The 17,027-nt window shown below is 44.7% G+C and overlaps 1 protein-coding gene across 5 annotated transcripts; it reads left to right on the top strand.

Moving 5' to 3' along the window:
• The first annotated feature begins 126 nt into the window (after positions 1–126).
• irak1 (interleukin-1 receptor-associated kinase 1) lies at positions 127–16,981 on the top strand. 5 transcript variants are annotated; one of them, XM_032567268.1, is made up of 14 exons: positions 149–616; positions 8,571–8,738; positions 8,809–8,892; positions 8,972–9,261; positions 12,245–12,309; positions 12,383–12,497; positions 12,714–12,832; positions 13,284–13,494; positions 13,591–13,659; positions 14,299–14,386; positions 14,464–14,558; positions 14,761–15,319; positions 15,389–15,487; positions 15,862–16,981. In XM_032567268.1, the coding sequence occupies exons 1-14, from the start codon at positions 505–507 to the stop codon at positions 15,939–15,941; spliced, it is 2,154 nt and encodes a 717-aa protein (XP_032423159.1). In that variant the 5' UTR covers positions 149–504; the 3' UTR covers positions 15,942–16,981. The 5 variants fall into 5 exon arrangements, with proteins under 5 accessions (XP_032423150.1, XP_032423140.1, XP_032423131.1 ...); XM_032567249.1 differs by having other exon boundaries at positions 133–616; positions 8,984–9,261; positions 12,383–12,832; XM_032567240.1 differs by having other exon boundaries at positions 137–616; positions 12,383–12,832.
• Positions 16,982–17,027: the final 46 nt, after the last annotated feature.

Raw genomic sequence — 17,027 nt, 5'->3', positions numbered from 1 at the left:
TGCCATGGAGATTAAAGGATTTCTCAAACATGAAAACATCAAAGGAATACTCCAGGTGTGATTTGAAGAGGGAATAAAAATAAAACGTGATGGAAAGCTCAAACATGTCAATTTTACATGATACTGTCCCTTTAATATTATTCACAACTTCCGGATCAGAACCATCCGGTCCAGATTGTTCACAGAACTTTGCAATAGGTCAGATAGTTTCATTTTGCAGCTGTACGTCTGGGCGGGACTGGAACATGCTGCTTGGACCTGTACAGGTGGGTTTTACGGTACTGCGTTCTACCTGTTCGAACCAGTAGATGTTACTTCTACCTGCGCAGGTGCAGAGCAGGCTTTTATTGTGACAGGTCACACCGGAAGCGGCTCTTGGTGCCTGGAGCTTCTGAGCGCTGTGAACGGAAGTTGCCGCAGATCAGAAGTTCTGAAGTTGGTCAGTCCGGAGAGTTATTGGGCTGGTTCTGATGTGACCCGGTCCGGCTCGGTTCGGTCAGAAACATGTCAGAGGGAGACCCGCGGGCTTACTTCCTGTTCCAGCTGCCCTCCTCGGTCCACTGCGAGTTCTGCCGGGTCATGGATGGACTGCTGGACCTGGACTGGACCCGGTTCGGTGAGTAACACACCCAGAACCATCCGAACAGCTGGAGGCGGCACCGAAACCATAGGAGTGATCGGGTTTTACGCCAGAGTCACGTGCTGAAGGGTCGTAGTGACGCTACAGGTTGAGTCACGTGATCATTTGGGTCCTGGCGTTCAGGTGAGGTTCCGTTAGCAGGGCGTGATTCTGTCTGGAGGTTCTGGTCGGTTCGGTAGCAGCGCCAGTAAAAACTAAGTACATCCCTCTTTAAATGATTGGAGTGGACAGAGTTCTTCCTTAACATCTGGTTCTGGTGCCGGGTTCGGGTCAGTACTGTAGAACCCGGTCCTGATGAAGTGGAATCAATCAATCAATTAAATGTGATCTGTATAGCACATTTCATAAAAACACTAAAACACAAAGTCATGCATCATAGAATCAACAATCAAACATTACATAAAGTTAAATTGATTATTGATTATGTTTCTAATAAAACTAACAGCAGCTTTTAGTCCAGATTTAAAGGATCTCAGTGTTTCAGCTGGTTTACAGTTTTCTGGGAGTTTGATCCAGATCTGTGGTGCATAGAAGCTGAATGCTGCTTCTCCTCGTTTGGTTCTGGTTCTGATGCAGAGCAGAACCAGAACCAGCCAGTGGAGGGACTGGAGAACTGGGTTTATGTCTCTATCCTCCTGGTTCTGGTCAGAACTCCAGCAGCAGGAACATGGAACTGAATCAGATTCATAGTTTCAGAACTTTCTGATCCAGCTCTGATCCCCAACAGCAGCAGGACCAAACCGGGTCAGAGCCAGTCAGGAGGATAAACACACAATCCGTTAAGACCAGAACCAGGTTGACCCAGCAGAAGGTTCTGTAGAAACATCACTAACAGTGACAGGTTGGTACCTAGAGAGATCCAACTTATGGTTCTGAAGGTTTTTTACTGTGTAACTGGGATGGTCCAACAGAGCTGCCTGGGTTCTGGATCTCTACAGCAGAACCAATAAGATCCGAGTCGGCTTCGGCCTCCACCGGGTTTATTTCACTCCTCCTTGTTTTGGTTCTAACAGAACCAAAGATCCGTTTGAGAACAGTCTCAGAACCAGCTTCAGGTTTTATCAACAGAACCGCAGAACCTTCTCAGAGTGACCCGGCAGTTCTGGTTCTGTTGACGGTTCTGATGCTCAGCTGTCCTCAAGCTGGGTCAGAACCGGTTCTGGAACTAAAACTGAGGATAGTCATGTCAAGGCTGAGTAGGGGGAACCTAAAGAACTTGGTCTTAATGATGATATTAATGTTAGTAATGATGTTATTAATGTTAGTAATGATGTTATTAATGTTAGTAATGACGATATTAATGTTAGTAATGATGTTATTAATGTTAGTAATGATGTTATTAATGTTAGTAATGTTAGTAATGATGATATTAATGTTAGTAATGATGATATTAATGTTAGTAATGATGATATTAATGTTAGTAATGACGTTATTAATGTTAGTAATGACGATATTAATGTTAGTAATGATGTTATTAATGTTAGTAATGACGATATTAATGTTAGTAATGATGTTCTTAATGTTAGTAATGTTAGTAATGATGTTATTAATGTTAGTAATGATGATATTAATGTTAGTAAGGATGTTATTAATGTTAGTAATGATGTTATTAATGTTAGTAATGATGATATTAATGTTAGTAATGATGATATTAATGTTAGTAATGACGTTATTAATGTTAGTAATGACGATATTAATGTTAGTAATGATGTTATTAATGTTAGTAATGACGATATTAATGTTAGTAATGATGTTCTTAATGTTAGTAATGTTAGTAATGATGTTATTAATGTTAGTAATGTTAGTAATGATGATATTAATGTTAGTAAGGATGTTATTAATGTTAGTAATGACGATATTTATGTTAGTAATGATGTTACTAATGTTAGTAATGTTAGTAATGATGATATTAATGTTAGTAATGATGATATTAATGTTAGTAATGATGATAATGTGTGGGGTAAGGTTATGGTTCAGCCCTTGGATTAAATCAGTGGATGAAACAGGAAGTTTAATCCGAAGCTGGACTCATCCTGCTGTTAGAATCAGACGGATTTTTGTGATATTTTCATTTTATTTGTTTGATTCAAACTAATAAAATCATAAAACATGGCAGAGATTGTTGAGGAATCTGACCCAGATCATCAGGACAGGCTTTGTTTTTCATCAGAACACCAAATATTATTTTAACTCCTCTGTTTATAGTAAATAATTTCTTCAGGCTGTCGTCTTTGATTCTTTTCTATTTGTCATGTTTCTTGTTCTCCATTTGTTCACAGCAAGTTATTGTTGCTCCAACAGCAAACGGCTGCATGGTAAACGATGCTTTGCTGTTTCTTTCTGTCTACAACAGTAAAATAATTCTGGAGGTTATTTCACCCCAGAGGAGATTTGTTTGTTACATTTCATTGTCATATTTATCAACGAATTTGATATAAATATGTTTTTTATTATGATTAAGTATGATTTTTTTTTAACCATCCTGGTATTTTTTTTTCCCTCAGCCACTTAAGACTCTCCCTACATGCTGAGGGAAGTAAAGAAAGTTTAGAATTTTGAGGAAATTTTTGAACTGAGGAAGGAGTCAGACAGGAAAAGGCTCTTCATACACCACCATGTTGGTTCTGGTTGTTCTTAGTGTATGCTGGTTACTTTTGAGACTTGAAACTGGCAGTGAGCTAAAGTTGTAAAGAGGAACCATCTGCTGAAGCCGTGACATGAGAACCTGAAGAGGAACCACGGGGAACTGAAAGTGTCCTACCAACAACCTGCTCTTGAACTCATCTCAACGTGAACCTGAGGAGACGCGGCCGTCCGGCCTTCTGTTTCGCCGCAGTCGGTTCTGGTATTCGAGGCACATAGATGTTCTTTAAATGGAATTTCAACAAGTCTCCTTCAGATTCCTGCTGTTCACCTGGTGGATGGACAGAATTAGGATGGAAGTAGCAGCAAGTAGAGCAAAAGAAGGAAGGGACCAAGCATGGAGCCTTGGGGAACTCTGCAGGAAAGAGAAAAACGAAGAAGGTCATTACAGAGAAAGATTCCCCACAGGAGGAAAACCATTTAGTCACTGGAACAGCAGAACTGTCCGCCTGGCGTTCACCTGATGTTGACGTTATAACAAACATTTGTTCACGTCTGGAACGACCGTTCCTGACCTGACCTGACCCTTTGCTGAACCAAGCAAGACGCCGCTGTCTCTTCTGTGGTGTTAATGTTATGCATAGTTAAGACTACAAATGGCCACCTGTGGTGACGTCATGGAGCGACAGGCTTAAGTAGTCCAGGTGAGGCTGATTGTGGAAATGAAGTCTGGCTGGATGTTTGGTGATCCGGGAATAAACTGATAACGATGATACAGTTCGACTCAGCGCAGTTTTCTTAAAAACACGACATGGTGTCAGGAGTGCTGTAGTGTAAATCATCGGAGGCTGCAATTCTACCGGAGACATGGCTGATGACAACGTCCAGGGGGTCGCTTCTGCTGGTCCATGTGCAACGTTCAGCATCCAGCCGCCGGAATCTTTCGACTTCACGAAGCCGCAGGAGTGGGCCAAGTGGATACGGCGATTCGAACGGTTTCGTTTGGCAAGTAACTTGAATTCTAGTTCTCAGGAGAATCAAGTTAACACGCTCATTTATTGCATGGGAGACGAGGCAGATGATGTTCTGCGGGGATTAGCATTACCAACTGACCAAAGAAACACGTATCAAGGAGTTCGTGATGGATTTCAAGCTTTCTTCGTTGTTAAGAAAAATGTCATTTATGAGCGAGCCAGGTTTAACATGCGCAAACAAGAGGAGCATGAAACCGTAGATGCCTTTGTTACTTCACTGTATGCGCTAGCAGAACATTGTAGTTATGGAGCGCTACATGATGAACTGATTCGTGATAGACTGGTGGTGGGATTGCAGGATAAAAGATTATCTGAGCGTATGCAGCTCGACCCAGATTTGACACTGGAAAAGGCCATTAATTCGGCGAGACAAAGTGAAGAGGTGAAACGGCAGCAATCCTGTCTGCGTAGTGGCATCAGATCGGAGACAGAAAATGGAAAATCTGTCGACAGGGTGTACAAAAGCAGTGTTAAGCATGCCAAGGCTAAATACCAACCTAAGTTGCACACTACTACAAATAATAAAAGGGAGATTTCTCAATGTTATAAGTGTGGCTGCTCTCCATCCCATCCCAAACGTGATTGTCCGGCGAATGGGGAAAACTGTCATTTATGTGGGAAAAAGGGACATTATAAGAGAGTGTGTAGGACGCTCAAGACTGTACATGCTGTCGAAGAAGATGACTCTTTGTTTTTAGGCAGTATTACCAAGGGAGATGAGCCTTGGAGGGTGGATGTTGAAATAAATAAAAGAAACATCTCATTCAAGATTGACACTGGTGCTGATGTTACGGTCCTGCCATACGCCATGTACAGAGACATCTATAGAGACAAGAGTCCCCCCCCCCTGAAAAAAGCTACCAGGCAGCTGTTAGGACCAGGGAGAAATGCACTGGATATTGTGGGGGTTGCTGAGATGTTAATGAAAAAGGGAGAAAAAGAGATACAAGAAAGTGTGTATATTATGAGACACCTGCAAACGGCACTTTTGGGTAGACCAGCCATTCAGAAGCTGGAGCTTGTAGCTAGATTAAATGAGATAACTGCTGTAACATTAAAAACTAGCTATCCAAAGCTATGCAGTGGTTTGGGAGAAGTGAAACAGCCTTATGCCATCAAACTGAAACCAGGAGCTCAACCATTTTCATTAAAGACGCCCAGAAGGATTCCACTTCCTTTGATGGACAAAGTCAAGCAAGAACTGTCCCGTATGGAAAGTTTGGGGGTGATTAGCAGAGTTGAGGAGCCAACTGATTGGTGCTCAGGAATGGTGGTTGTTCCTAAAAAGACAGGGGCTGTACGCATATGTGTTGACCTCACCAAGCTGAATGAGTCTGTGTGCAGAGAGAAGTATATTCTTCCCTCTGTAGATGAAACACTCGGTAAGTTAGCAGGAGCTAACATTTTCAGTAAATTAGATGCTAATATGGGGTTCTGGCAGATCCCTTTAACTGAAGATACTGCAAAATATACAACTTTTATTACACCTTTTGGTCGTTATTATTTTAAACGGCTACCCTTCGGTATAGCTTCTGCCCCTGAGCATTTCCAGAACAGAATGGTAACAGAGGTTACGGAGGGATTAGAGGGTGTAGTTTGCCACATGGATGATGTGTTGGTGTGGGGGAGAACACAGGAGGAGCATGATGCTCGTCTGTATACCGTTCTTGGAAAGATTCAAGAAGCCGGTATTACACTGAACATTGATAAATGTGATCTTTCAAAGCAGAGTGTAACATTTTTGGGCCATATTATTTCTGTTAATGGAGTTAGTCCTGATCCAAATAAAACAGAAGCTGTGAGAAAGATGAAAGAACCAAGAAATGTGAGTGAACTAAGAAGTTTCCTTGGAATGGTTAACCAGCTGGGGAGGTTTATTCCAAAGTTGGCAGAGCGAGACAAGCCTTTGAGGGATCTCTTGTCAAAGAAAAACTGTTGGATATGGGGAGTTGATCAAGCTAGAGCATTTCAAGAACTGAAAGATTTGCTTTCATCCCCGCCAGTATTAGCCATGTACGATACTAACCGAGAATGTAAGGTTTCAGCAGATGCATCAGCTTATGGTCTGGGGAGTGTGCTGCTCCAAAAGTGGGGTCAGGAGTGGAGACCTGTTGCATACGTGTCACGATCTCTAACACAGACTGAGCAGAGATATGCACAAGTGGAAAAAGAAGCTTTAAGTCTTACTTGGGCTTGTGAAAGATTCAGTAATTATCTCGTTGGCAAACATTTCCAAATGGAGACAGATCATAAACCACTTCTGAGTCTTTTGGGTTCCCAGATGTTAGATGATCTTCCACCACGTATTCAGCGTTTTAGAATGCGTCTCATGAGATATTCTTATTCCATCTCATATGTGCCAGGGAAACATCTGTGGACAGCTGATACGCTGTCACGTGCTCCTATGATAGAAAATTTATCAACAACTGAAGCAAAGTTGGTCGACGATTCAAATATTTATGTGGATAATGTGATCCAAAACCTGCCTGCAAGCACTGGCTACCTTGCGGAGCTGAGACAGGAGCTGACGAGGGATAGTATATGTGCCCGTGTGATGCAGCTGTGTGAGGAAGGATGGCCTACACACTACAACAGTGAACCAGCACTCAGACTGTATTGGGCTGAAAAGGCGTTTCTTACGGTGAATGATGGTCTTTTGTTAAGAGGAGAAAGACTTGTTATTCCTTCAACTATGAGAAATGATGTGCTCATGAAATTACATGAGGGACATCAGGGAGTGGTGAAATGCAGAGAACGTGCACAGCAGTCAGTGTGGTGGCCTGGACTGGGCCAGCAGCTAAAAGAACTGGTTCTAAAATGCCACACCTGCAATAGAGAGAAAGAGAATCCCACAGAGCCATTGATGCCATCACAGTATCCGGACAGACCATGGCAAAAACTTGGGGCCGATCTGTTTACTTTGCAAGGGAAAAATTATATTCTGGTTGTGGATTATGCATCAAGATTTGTGGAAATTGCTCAACTGAGTCCCACAAGATCAGCAGATGTGATTCCTCACCTGAAATCTGTGTTTGCACGTCACGGCATTCCAGAAGTAATGATCACAGATAATGGTCCTCAGTTTTCCTGTGCTGCTTTTGCTACATTTGCTAAGTTATATGGGTTTAGCCATATTACAAGTAGCCCAAGATATCCACAAAGTAACGGGGAAGCTGAACGTGCAGTTAAAACCATAAAGAACTTGTTGAAGAAAGCAGCTGATCCCTATCTAGCCTTACTCGCCTACCGAGCAACCCCACTTTGGAGTGGGTACAGTCCGGCGGAGCTCCTTATGGGAAGAAGGCTTCGCACGACTGTGCCAATACTTCCATCTTTGTTGAGGCCATGTTCTTCCAGAAAGTAAGTTCATTGCTCAAAAAGAAAAGGAGAGAAGGATAAAGGATGCAGAGAGATATGATTCACGCCACAGAGCAAGAGTTCTTAGTAAACTTACTCCAGGACAAGGCGTGTGGATTAAAGATCAAGGCACAAGCGGAGCAGTGGTTACCAGTCATTCTACTCCACGGTCATACATTGTGGAAGGACCCCATGGATTGATTAGGCGAAATCGTCGTCATTTGGTTACCATGGAGCCTTCGACAGAGCCAGAAGTACCGGAAGGTGATGTTGGTGCAGAACAAGTTCCACCGAGTTCTGAGGAATCTTCACAGCAGAGCTTTCCTGAACTTTCACCTACTCCTAGAACCAGGTTTGGGAGACGGGTTGTGAAACCAGATAGACTGAATTTGTAGCTAAGGAAAATAAAATGATTGATGTAAATGTTATGCTAAAAATTTAAATATATATTTCTATTTATTGTAGCTTTTTCTTCTAGCTCTAGGTAGAAACAGACCTTCCAGCTATAGAGGCAGAATAATCCTCTAAGGTCTGTTGAATCAATGGTAGTCTACCCATTGATTCTAGAGAGGGGAGATGTGGTGTTAATGTTATGCATAGTTAAGACTACAAATGGCCACCTGTGGTGACGTCATGGAGCGACAGGCTTAAGTAGTCCAGGTGAGGCTGATTGTGGCAATGAAGTCTGGCTGGATGTTTGGTGATCCGGGAATAAACTGATAACGATGATACAGTTCGACTCAGCGCAGTTTTCTTAAAAACACGACATCTTCTGCCTTCACACCGACGCTGGAATCACTGGCATCCCATTCGGATCAGGATTGAACTAAACTGGTCTGGTTCCGTTGTGTTTAACTTTTCCAACGGCTGGAGGACATGATGACCAACGTTTCTCTGCTGCTTGGCTCAGATTCTGGTCCTGGTTCTGATCCGATCGGTCGGTTCTGTCTCCACAGCCTCGGAGATCCTCAGAGACCAGACGGCGGTGCGCCTGGCCTACCGGAGGGAGCAGCGGACCGACTGGGTCATGAACAACTGGGGCAACAGGAACGGCCGAGTCGGGGAGTTGGTCGACCTTCTGGAGTCTCTGCAGCTTTTCAGACCGCGGGACATCATCCTGAGCTGTGAGTTGACCCCTGACCTTTGACCTCTGACCTGTAGAGCAGATAGACGTTCAACTCCGATTCCCTGCAGGGATGCGGAACCTGAGTCGTCCTCCTCCCCTTCCTCCCGCTCTTCCTCCTCCTCCATACGAACCGTCGGCAGCTCAGTCCACAGGTAAGACCCGCAGGTCTGACATCACTGCAGTGCTCTGATTGGTCGGATGAGCTGATGATGTAACTTCTCTACCCTTCAGCTGAGTGTCCAGACAGGAAGCCGCTGCCTGGCCCAGCCCCACCCCCTATCAACCTGTTCTCTGAGAACCACCGGCCGCCCCCCAGGCTCCCCGCCGCTACTGATGATGTCATGCCTCCATCTCCATCGCCATGCGGCGCCATCACCACCATCATCTGCTGGACATATGAAGAGGTGCATGCAGGGACGCGAGGCTTCTCCCCCAGCCTTCAGGTCGGCGAGGGCGGCTTCGGCGTTGTTTACCGAGCGACGCTCAGCAACATGGACTGCGCCGTCAAGAGACTCCGACAGGTCAGCCAATCACAGCGCAGCACAGAGTCACGTGCTTCCAGACACAATAGACTTGTCTGAATTCAGGGTGACGTCCTCCGAAGGCCGGATTTATAGGCCGGTTAGGTCATAGCGCAGCGAAAAGGCCTGTCAGAAGGATGGGTCCGGTGTGTCCTTCACGGCCCACCATATCCATAAATCATTCCGGATCCAAACCGGGTGTTCAGGCAAAGTGGCAATGGCGGTGAAGAGCGGCAAATAATTTTTTGTATTACTCTTTAAGTGACACAACATGATTTTTTACAGCGTTTTTAGGTGAGAATGTAGCGGTTTAAGTATCAAATATCTGCTCGGTTCATCAATACGTCACCAATGTTGCTCCGACATTTTCAAAGGTTTCTGCGTTAGCAGCCAGCTCCCGTCGCTCCAGTTCGGCTTAGCGAGCGCCATGTCTGCTGGTTCATCGTTAGGAAAACTCCGATAGTTTTTCATGGTTTCCCTGATGTCCTCATTCTGTCAGTTAAAAACTATTTACCTAATTTCTCTATTCCAAGACTCCATGAGATTCAAACTGAGCATGTGGACATTAGAGATAATAAAAGGTTTTGAATCAGTATTCAATAAATAACATAAACACAGCTCTCTTACAAAATATTAACAAATCTATGATAGTGAAAATTAGGACAAATTTTTTTAAATTCCCAATTCCTCCTAAATTACATTTTAAAATAATAAACATACAGTATATCTTTCAAATGAGTTCTTAAGAAAGAGATTTAATTTAATTTAATTTTGAGAATTGTGTTTTTTGTACAGCTTAGTTGGAAACAACTAAACATTTGTTTTACAAATGTAAAGAAGTATTAAACTTATGGGATCAACTTCATAACTTTCTGGCTACTAAAACAATAAATGTAGATTTTATTTCTTTACAAAACAATCAGTTCGGTTTATCTATCAAAGAAAAAACAATTAGCAATTTTTAGTCAATGTTCAAATTATTGTAACCAAATATATCCATAAATGTCGCTATGCAAAATGCATCCTCTCAATCTCTGCTCTCAAAAATGAACTTTCCTTTTTTAACAGATGTCTGAGAAAGATGCAGAATTTAATGCAATAAAATTGTATGAGTTAATAGAAGATTTTCAGTTTGTAGCCCCCTAACATGTTTAACCCCTTAACTCTCAACCCCTAAATCACCAAAAACGCCTGAAAAGGTAAACCTAAATTAAATCAGCTGCTGTTCTTGAACAATATGAAGTACATGAAAAAGCTTGGTCTCTTTATGAAGATGACAAGCTGAATTTTCTATTTTTCAGTCAAAAATACTTTAACTGTAAGTAGTTTGTAGCTATTATGTTTGCAACACAAAAGAAATTAAAAAATGTTGCTTCACCCAGATTTTTCATTTTTATTTCTTGTAAATGTACATTGAGTGTTGAATGTATGGACTGGAAAATACAATAAATCTGTAGAATAAAGTATTCTGCTTGTGGATCTCAAGACTGATCAAGATATCACAAAAAGAAATGTCATTTTGGACATAGAATAGAATAGAATAGAATAGAATAGAAGTACTTTATTCATCCCAGCGGGGAAATTACTTTACATTACATGTTTATTTTAGAGGATGTACAGATGTACAAACTTCAGATGACTGTAACTCCTCAGTGCTTCAACATACAGTCATCAACGAGGCTCTAATGAAAGATAATGAGCCGAGGAATCCTCAGGTAGACACATTATTACTGATAGTGACATTACTAATAATTATAGAAATAAAACAGCTTATCTGGGGAGGCAGGGGGGGTTTAGCGTACAGTCAGACCTCCTTCTTGCAATACGCTGTCTGTCCGTCCACCTCCCCCCCAACAATATGGTGACCCCGCCCCCCATAACAATATGGTGACCCCGCCCCCCATAACAATATGGTGACCCCGCCCCCCGCTCCTCCCCCATGCGCTCCTTCCGGTTCGCTCCTCCCCCTCCTCTGACTGCAGCAGCGGACGACTAAAAGTTTCCGGTATTCTCAGATCCAATTCGTGTCGGCATTCTTCCGGCCATAATCATCCCGTGAGTTCTGTTGAAGTTCTGCTGAAGAAATACATCCAGTTCTGACAACATGTCTCTCCGTTGGTGAGAAAATACAACGGAAAACCGGCACATGGGCGTTCCGGCGTAGGTTAATTTAACTTATTTTATTTTATTATTATTATTTATTTTTCACTAATTTTAGTGCCTTATTTGAGCCTCTGAAATAATTGTGATTTGTAAACAGCAGGAGTTGTGATATTTAGTTTTTTGTAGTGTTTGTTATTGAGTTGTTGTTTGAGATTTTCATTGTTATTCTTGTATATTCAATGAAAAAAAGAAAAAACTAAACAAAAAATAAAACAGCTAGCTGAAGGTGAGACCTGTCGAGAAGGACCTGGCTGCAGCAAATAGTCACATCTCTTTGGGTCTACTGCTGCCTCTAGTGGTGTGGGGTGGTAACACAACTAATATAATTACATTACTAAATTAGTCTTTATTATTTACTGTTAATTCCGGCATTATTGGCAACATAAAAGATAAATTCTCTAATAAAACACCATACTTTTTTATTTTCTTAATGATGTAGAGCTAATTAAATGACATAAACAAGATCTTTATACATTATGAATAATATTTATGTATCTCCATCATTTATAGGAGGAATAAAAGAAATCTATCTGTATATATATTTATGCCAGTAGTGTTTTTTTCTGTCCGAGAACAGTCATCTCTGCTTACTTTACTTATTTTTCAATAATAATGTGTAAAGTTAATCATATTAAAGAAAGGCTGCAGGATCAAGTAAGTTTCTACTTTTGCTAACCACCTTTTCAATCAGTTGTCTCAATATATGTCATGGTTTTTGAATTGTGAATATGAATGAAATGAATAAACTATGTATATAAATTAGATTTTTAGAGGAGTTTAGTTTCTGCATTGACTAACCTGAAGCTGCTGCTGCTGACAGGACGGCCAGATGGACTGGACTCTCCTCAGGAAAAGCTTCCAGACTGAAGTGGAGAACCTGTCCAAGTGAGTTCTTCTGTCCACCTTCAGAGTGAAACGGAGCGTACATCTCAGACATGAACACTCGTGTTGCTGTCAGGTTCAGACATCCCAACATCGTGGACCTGCTGGGCTTCAGTGAAGGAGAGGGAGGACTGATGTGTCTGATCTACAGCTACATGCAGAACCGCTCCCTGGAGGACCAGCTGCAGAACGTAACTCGCCTTCACGCTGCCTCCATGTTGCCCTCGGTGTGGATGCAGGGCGACTGTGCTTTTATGGTGATGTGGACAAAAACGGCGTGTTTTGATTGGGTGACTGTGAGAGTAGTAGTGAGCTGTCAGGATGCTCTGTGTGTTCCTGTGGTAGCAATGTTTGTTCTACTCCCGGTGTGTTTCCATCTGGTCCAGTCGTATGCTTGTATCTTCCAGGCGCTGGGTCTCTCATGGCCCGACCGGGTCAGCATCATTGAAGGAGCGGCAGCAGCTCTTCAGTTCCTGCACCGCCCGCCGTCGCGTCAGGAGCCGCTGATCCATGGAGACGTTAAGAGGTCAGGAAATCTGTTCCTGCTGATCGGTTTGTCACCATCGACATGTAGAGCAGCTTATTAACATGTTTGGATCTGACAACAGAACCGTCCTGCCGCTCTGTATCTGCTGGTTTTATACAACTGATGGCCTAGTCAAAGGTTTCTGGTTACTTTGAGTGGTCCTTCTGGTAAAAGAGACTAACACAGACAGTCTTACTGTTGCTAAACATACAGACGGCTATGGATGCGATTCCTGCTCCTCGCCACGATGCTGATGATAACTGGACATGAAGTGACGCTGAGGCAGCAGGGGAGAAACGATGCCACCTGCAGGAGGGACTGGAATGGACTGGTTCAGAACCAGAACCAGTATATTATCTTGAGGCCAGGGGAACATCACCAGAGCTGCTTCAGTGCTGGGATGAGCTCTGAAACCAGAATGAAGCTCTGATTTCCCTCTCTGTGTCTGCAGTTCTAACATCCTGTTGGACCAGCATCTGGTACCAAAGCTTTCGGACTTCGGTCTGGCTCGGTACGTACCGCAGAACTCGGCCGGCTGCTCGACGCAGACAGCTTCCGTCGGCAAAACCACGACGGTGAGAGGAACGCTGGCCTATCTGCCCGACGAGTACGTGAGGAGAGGAGAGCTGTGCACGGCGGTGGACGTCTACAGCTACGGAGTGGTGAGACTCCCAGGGGCTGATGGGAAATGCAGTCTGTCGCATTCTGTCTTACCACAGACGTCTCAACCGGGCCTGAAAGTGTCCTGTGTGTTTCAGGTGCTGCTTGAGGTTCTGACGGGCCGCCGAGCTCTGGAGCAGGACGAGAGGACAGGAGACCGATTCCTGGTGAGAGCATTCACCTGTTGACCTGTTGACAAGTTGACCTGTTGACCTGTGAAATGGTCCCAATCGTCCCAGCCGAGTCTAAAGTCCTGTTGGGTTCAGGTCGGCTTGTCTCGTCCCATCAGAACTTTTCCCTGCAGGTTTTCTGGTTGCTGCTCTGACGGGTTTTTCACACGTTTCGCCATTTGAGGCGTAGAGAGAAGCTGGTTGCTGATATTCACCAGGTCAGATTTGCTCTACAAAAGGATCAGCATCCAGGTATGCAGAGCGCCTGGTGGAGGAGGCCCCCCACTGGGGCCAAGCGCCTGGACAGGCTCCGGGCGGCACCGGCAGGACGGACCTAACCAGAACCTCATCAGAACTAAGACCACCCCACCCAGTGAGGTTGCCTCAGCGTGGGGTTTCCCAGAACCCTCCGTTCCACTTGGTGTAACCCATTACACTGCCAGAGGCCCCTGGTAGGCCCCTCACATCCAGTGCCTGCCGAACCAGCAGGAGGCCGGAGTGAAGGCCCGTACCATCGCCCTACACCGACCCAGAACTCCCCTCCATGGGTGTCTGCTGTAACGTGAAATTTTTCTGTAAAGGCTGATGTGTCTGGGTCTTGGTTTTGATATCATATGGTTCTGGTTCGGGTTGCAGAGGGACCTTGTGGAGGAAGTTGATGACGGTAAAAAAGGTTCAGCCCCAGACGCCTGGAGGAGACACCTGGATCAACGGCTGACTGCAGGTTGGTGTCAGAGCTCAGGTTCTGGTGTTGCTTCTGACAGTTCTAGCTCTGTGTTCACCCAGCTGTTCTGCTGCCAGGGGGCGCCGCTGAGCCTGAAGGGTACCTGCAGGTGGCAACGTTGGCCAGAAAGTGTCTGAACAGGCAGAGGAAGAAGAGACCTGCAATGACTGAGGTCAGAAACCTGAAAAAACAACATGGAGGACGAGTTCTAGTTTAGGTTCTCATCCTAAAGTAGAACAAACTAATCACTCCAGATGTAGGCAGATCTCTGAGTCTGCAGCCCCCAGGTCCAAGTCTGGACTCAGGTCTAGTCTATCAGGTCTAGACTCTACCAGGTTCAGGTTCAGATTTTCACGTCGTTCTTTCCTCCTCAGGTCTTCTGCCACCTGAAGGACCTCTGCTGCGTTGTGAGGAAGAACTCCTCCTCTTCCTCGGCGCCCCGGCTCCCCCAGCAGCCCTACCATTCCTTCCCCAAACCCCCCCGCTCCCTGGACTCCTGTGTTAAAGCCATCTCTCAGCAGCTGTCCAGACTGGGACCATCAGAACAGACCTGCCCTTCCTCCCAGTACGACTCTTCCTCCTCCTCTTCTTCCTCGTTGTTTGGGGCCCTCGCCCCGCCTCACCCGCTGCAGTCCTCCTGTCTCGGTTCTGTCTCCCCCCCGTCTTCCCCTTGCCCCTCGCTCGCTGGCCCATGTGAAACTGACGAGAGCCGGGGGTTCTCTCAGTACGACTTTCAGTTCCGGTCCAACGGAACCAGCTGCAGGACCCAGAGCCAGAACCCAGCCGGGTCTGCAGAGTCCCAGCTGACCCAGCCCTCTGTTCCCACCGAGGACCTGTACAACTTCCCATCCTCTCCCAGCAGCGGCGCTGGACCGGCGGCGGCTGGGTTTTCCCCGGCGCGGTCGTTGCAGTCCACCACAGCTGGACTCTCAGGTAGGCGGCAAAGACTCACTTTGGTTCAGGTGTGTCCGATGAACTGTTCATAAGACTGTATTTGTTCAGTTCTTGTGAATCCCAGCAAACAGCGACTGTTGGAGAAGAAGAGTCGGTACGAAGCGGGTCGGATCAGAACCCCAGAACTGCTGTCCTTGGACGACCTCTGTACGTAACGCCATGGGGCTTAGGGACCCAAACTGCTGTCCAGGAACTCCTGACCCTCCTCTAAAAACTCGTCTAACAGCAGATATACATCAGAACCGATCTGTCCTAATACCAGACATCACTGTGAGAGGCCAGCGGTTCAGGAACAGAACCAGAACCACTTTAATCTCTTTGGATCAGCATCCATGTTGCTCATCAGCTGAACCTCTCAGACGTTTGGCTGAGGGACGGTTCTGACCCGCTGGCTTCCCAACGTTACTTGTTTTCTGGTTCTTGTTCAGAGTTTGGAGTCTGTTTAAAAGCCCGGGAGATTCGGGTCAGGAGGGATCAGGTCCGGTCTGTCTCTGATCCGTCTCGTGTTTGTGTTTCCTCAGACGGAGGGAGGAGCGCTGCAGATCTCCGAGGACCGGAGGAGAGCGATGAGCTGGAGTATCTTCCCTCCGGTCGCTCCTGACGGTTTCCTGAAGCCGGGAACGCTTCGACGTTCCGACTCATTAATCCCAAACTGTCGTCTGCACCAGAGGCGGTCCAGGAACGCCGAGGTTCTGTCGCCTTCTGGACCCGAAACACTTGTTTAGTCAGACATTAGGAATATGTCCTGATCCACTCAGACAGAACCGGGGTTCTCCCACAGAATGCTTGGATCCGCTCAGATTGATCTGATCAGCCATATTTAATAATGTTTGTGGAACTTTATGATTTTATAATGATAAGTAAAAACAGACACATTGAAGAAGGGGTGTTTGATTTGTGTCTGAAACCGGGACAAACCTGAAGAGCCGGAGAGAATCGCAGAAACACAAACTGGATCAGCTGCTCACACAGAACCAGAACCAGGCCACCAGTTCATACCAGTTCACTGAGTCACAACCTGAACCAGTTTGTGTTCCTGAAGAAGAACTGTTCCTCTGAACAGTTCACCGGTTCTGGTTTGGTGTTATTGTGCATCACTTTGCTGGTCCAGTTCTCGGTCTCCATGGTAACTGATCCCAGTTTCAGTTTGAAGTTCAACGACTGATAAATGACTTCCCAACCCGTCATTACCCCGATGAAGCAAGGAAAACACAGAAACCTGTTTATTATGAGATGTAAATAAAATCCTGGTCAAAGATGACTCCAAGGTAATTCTGAAAAATCATAAATAAATCATAAATAAATGTATCTAAAAAAAAATCACTTAAAATAACGTTGACTGAATCTGAGTTTAATCATCAACAATAACACAAACAAATATATCAATATCTGCACTATAATATATCACATATGTCAAGATGTCTAATATATATATATATGTGTGTGTATATGTGAAATATTATAGCTGCTAAACAAAGTAAGGCCAGACCATGACATGTTCTGAGAAGGAGCGATTTACTCAACAATACTTATTAAATGTAACTTTGTTTTCCATTCCAACAAATTCATGTTCTATGGACAAGCAGGTTTTAACATGGTCATTGAATTAAAGCTTTCTCCTCTCCAAAGAGTCTCAATGAAGCGGTTGTGGATTCAAGCTTGTCTTAATACTTTGGGCCACCAGAGG

This window comes from Xiphophorus hellerii, chromosome 1 (genome assembly GCF_003331165.1).
Source record: "Xiphophorus hellerii strain 12219 chromosome 1, Xiphophorus_hellerii-4.1, whole genome shotgun sequence".
Lineage (NCBI taxonomy): Eukaryota > Metazoa > Chordata > Actinopteri > Cyprinodontiformes > Poeciliidae > Xiphophorus > Xiphophorus hellerii.
Note: the sequence above shows the minus strand (reverse complement) of the source record. Positions and strands in the feature narration are given on the sequence as shown.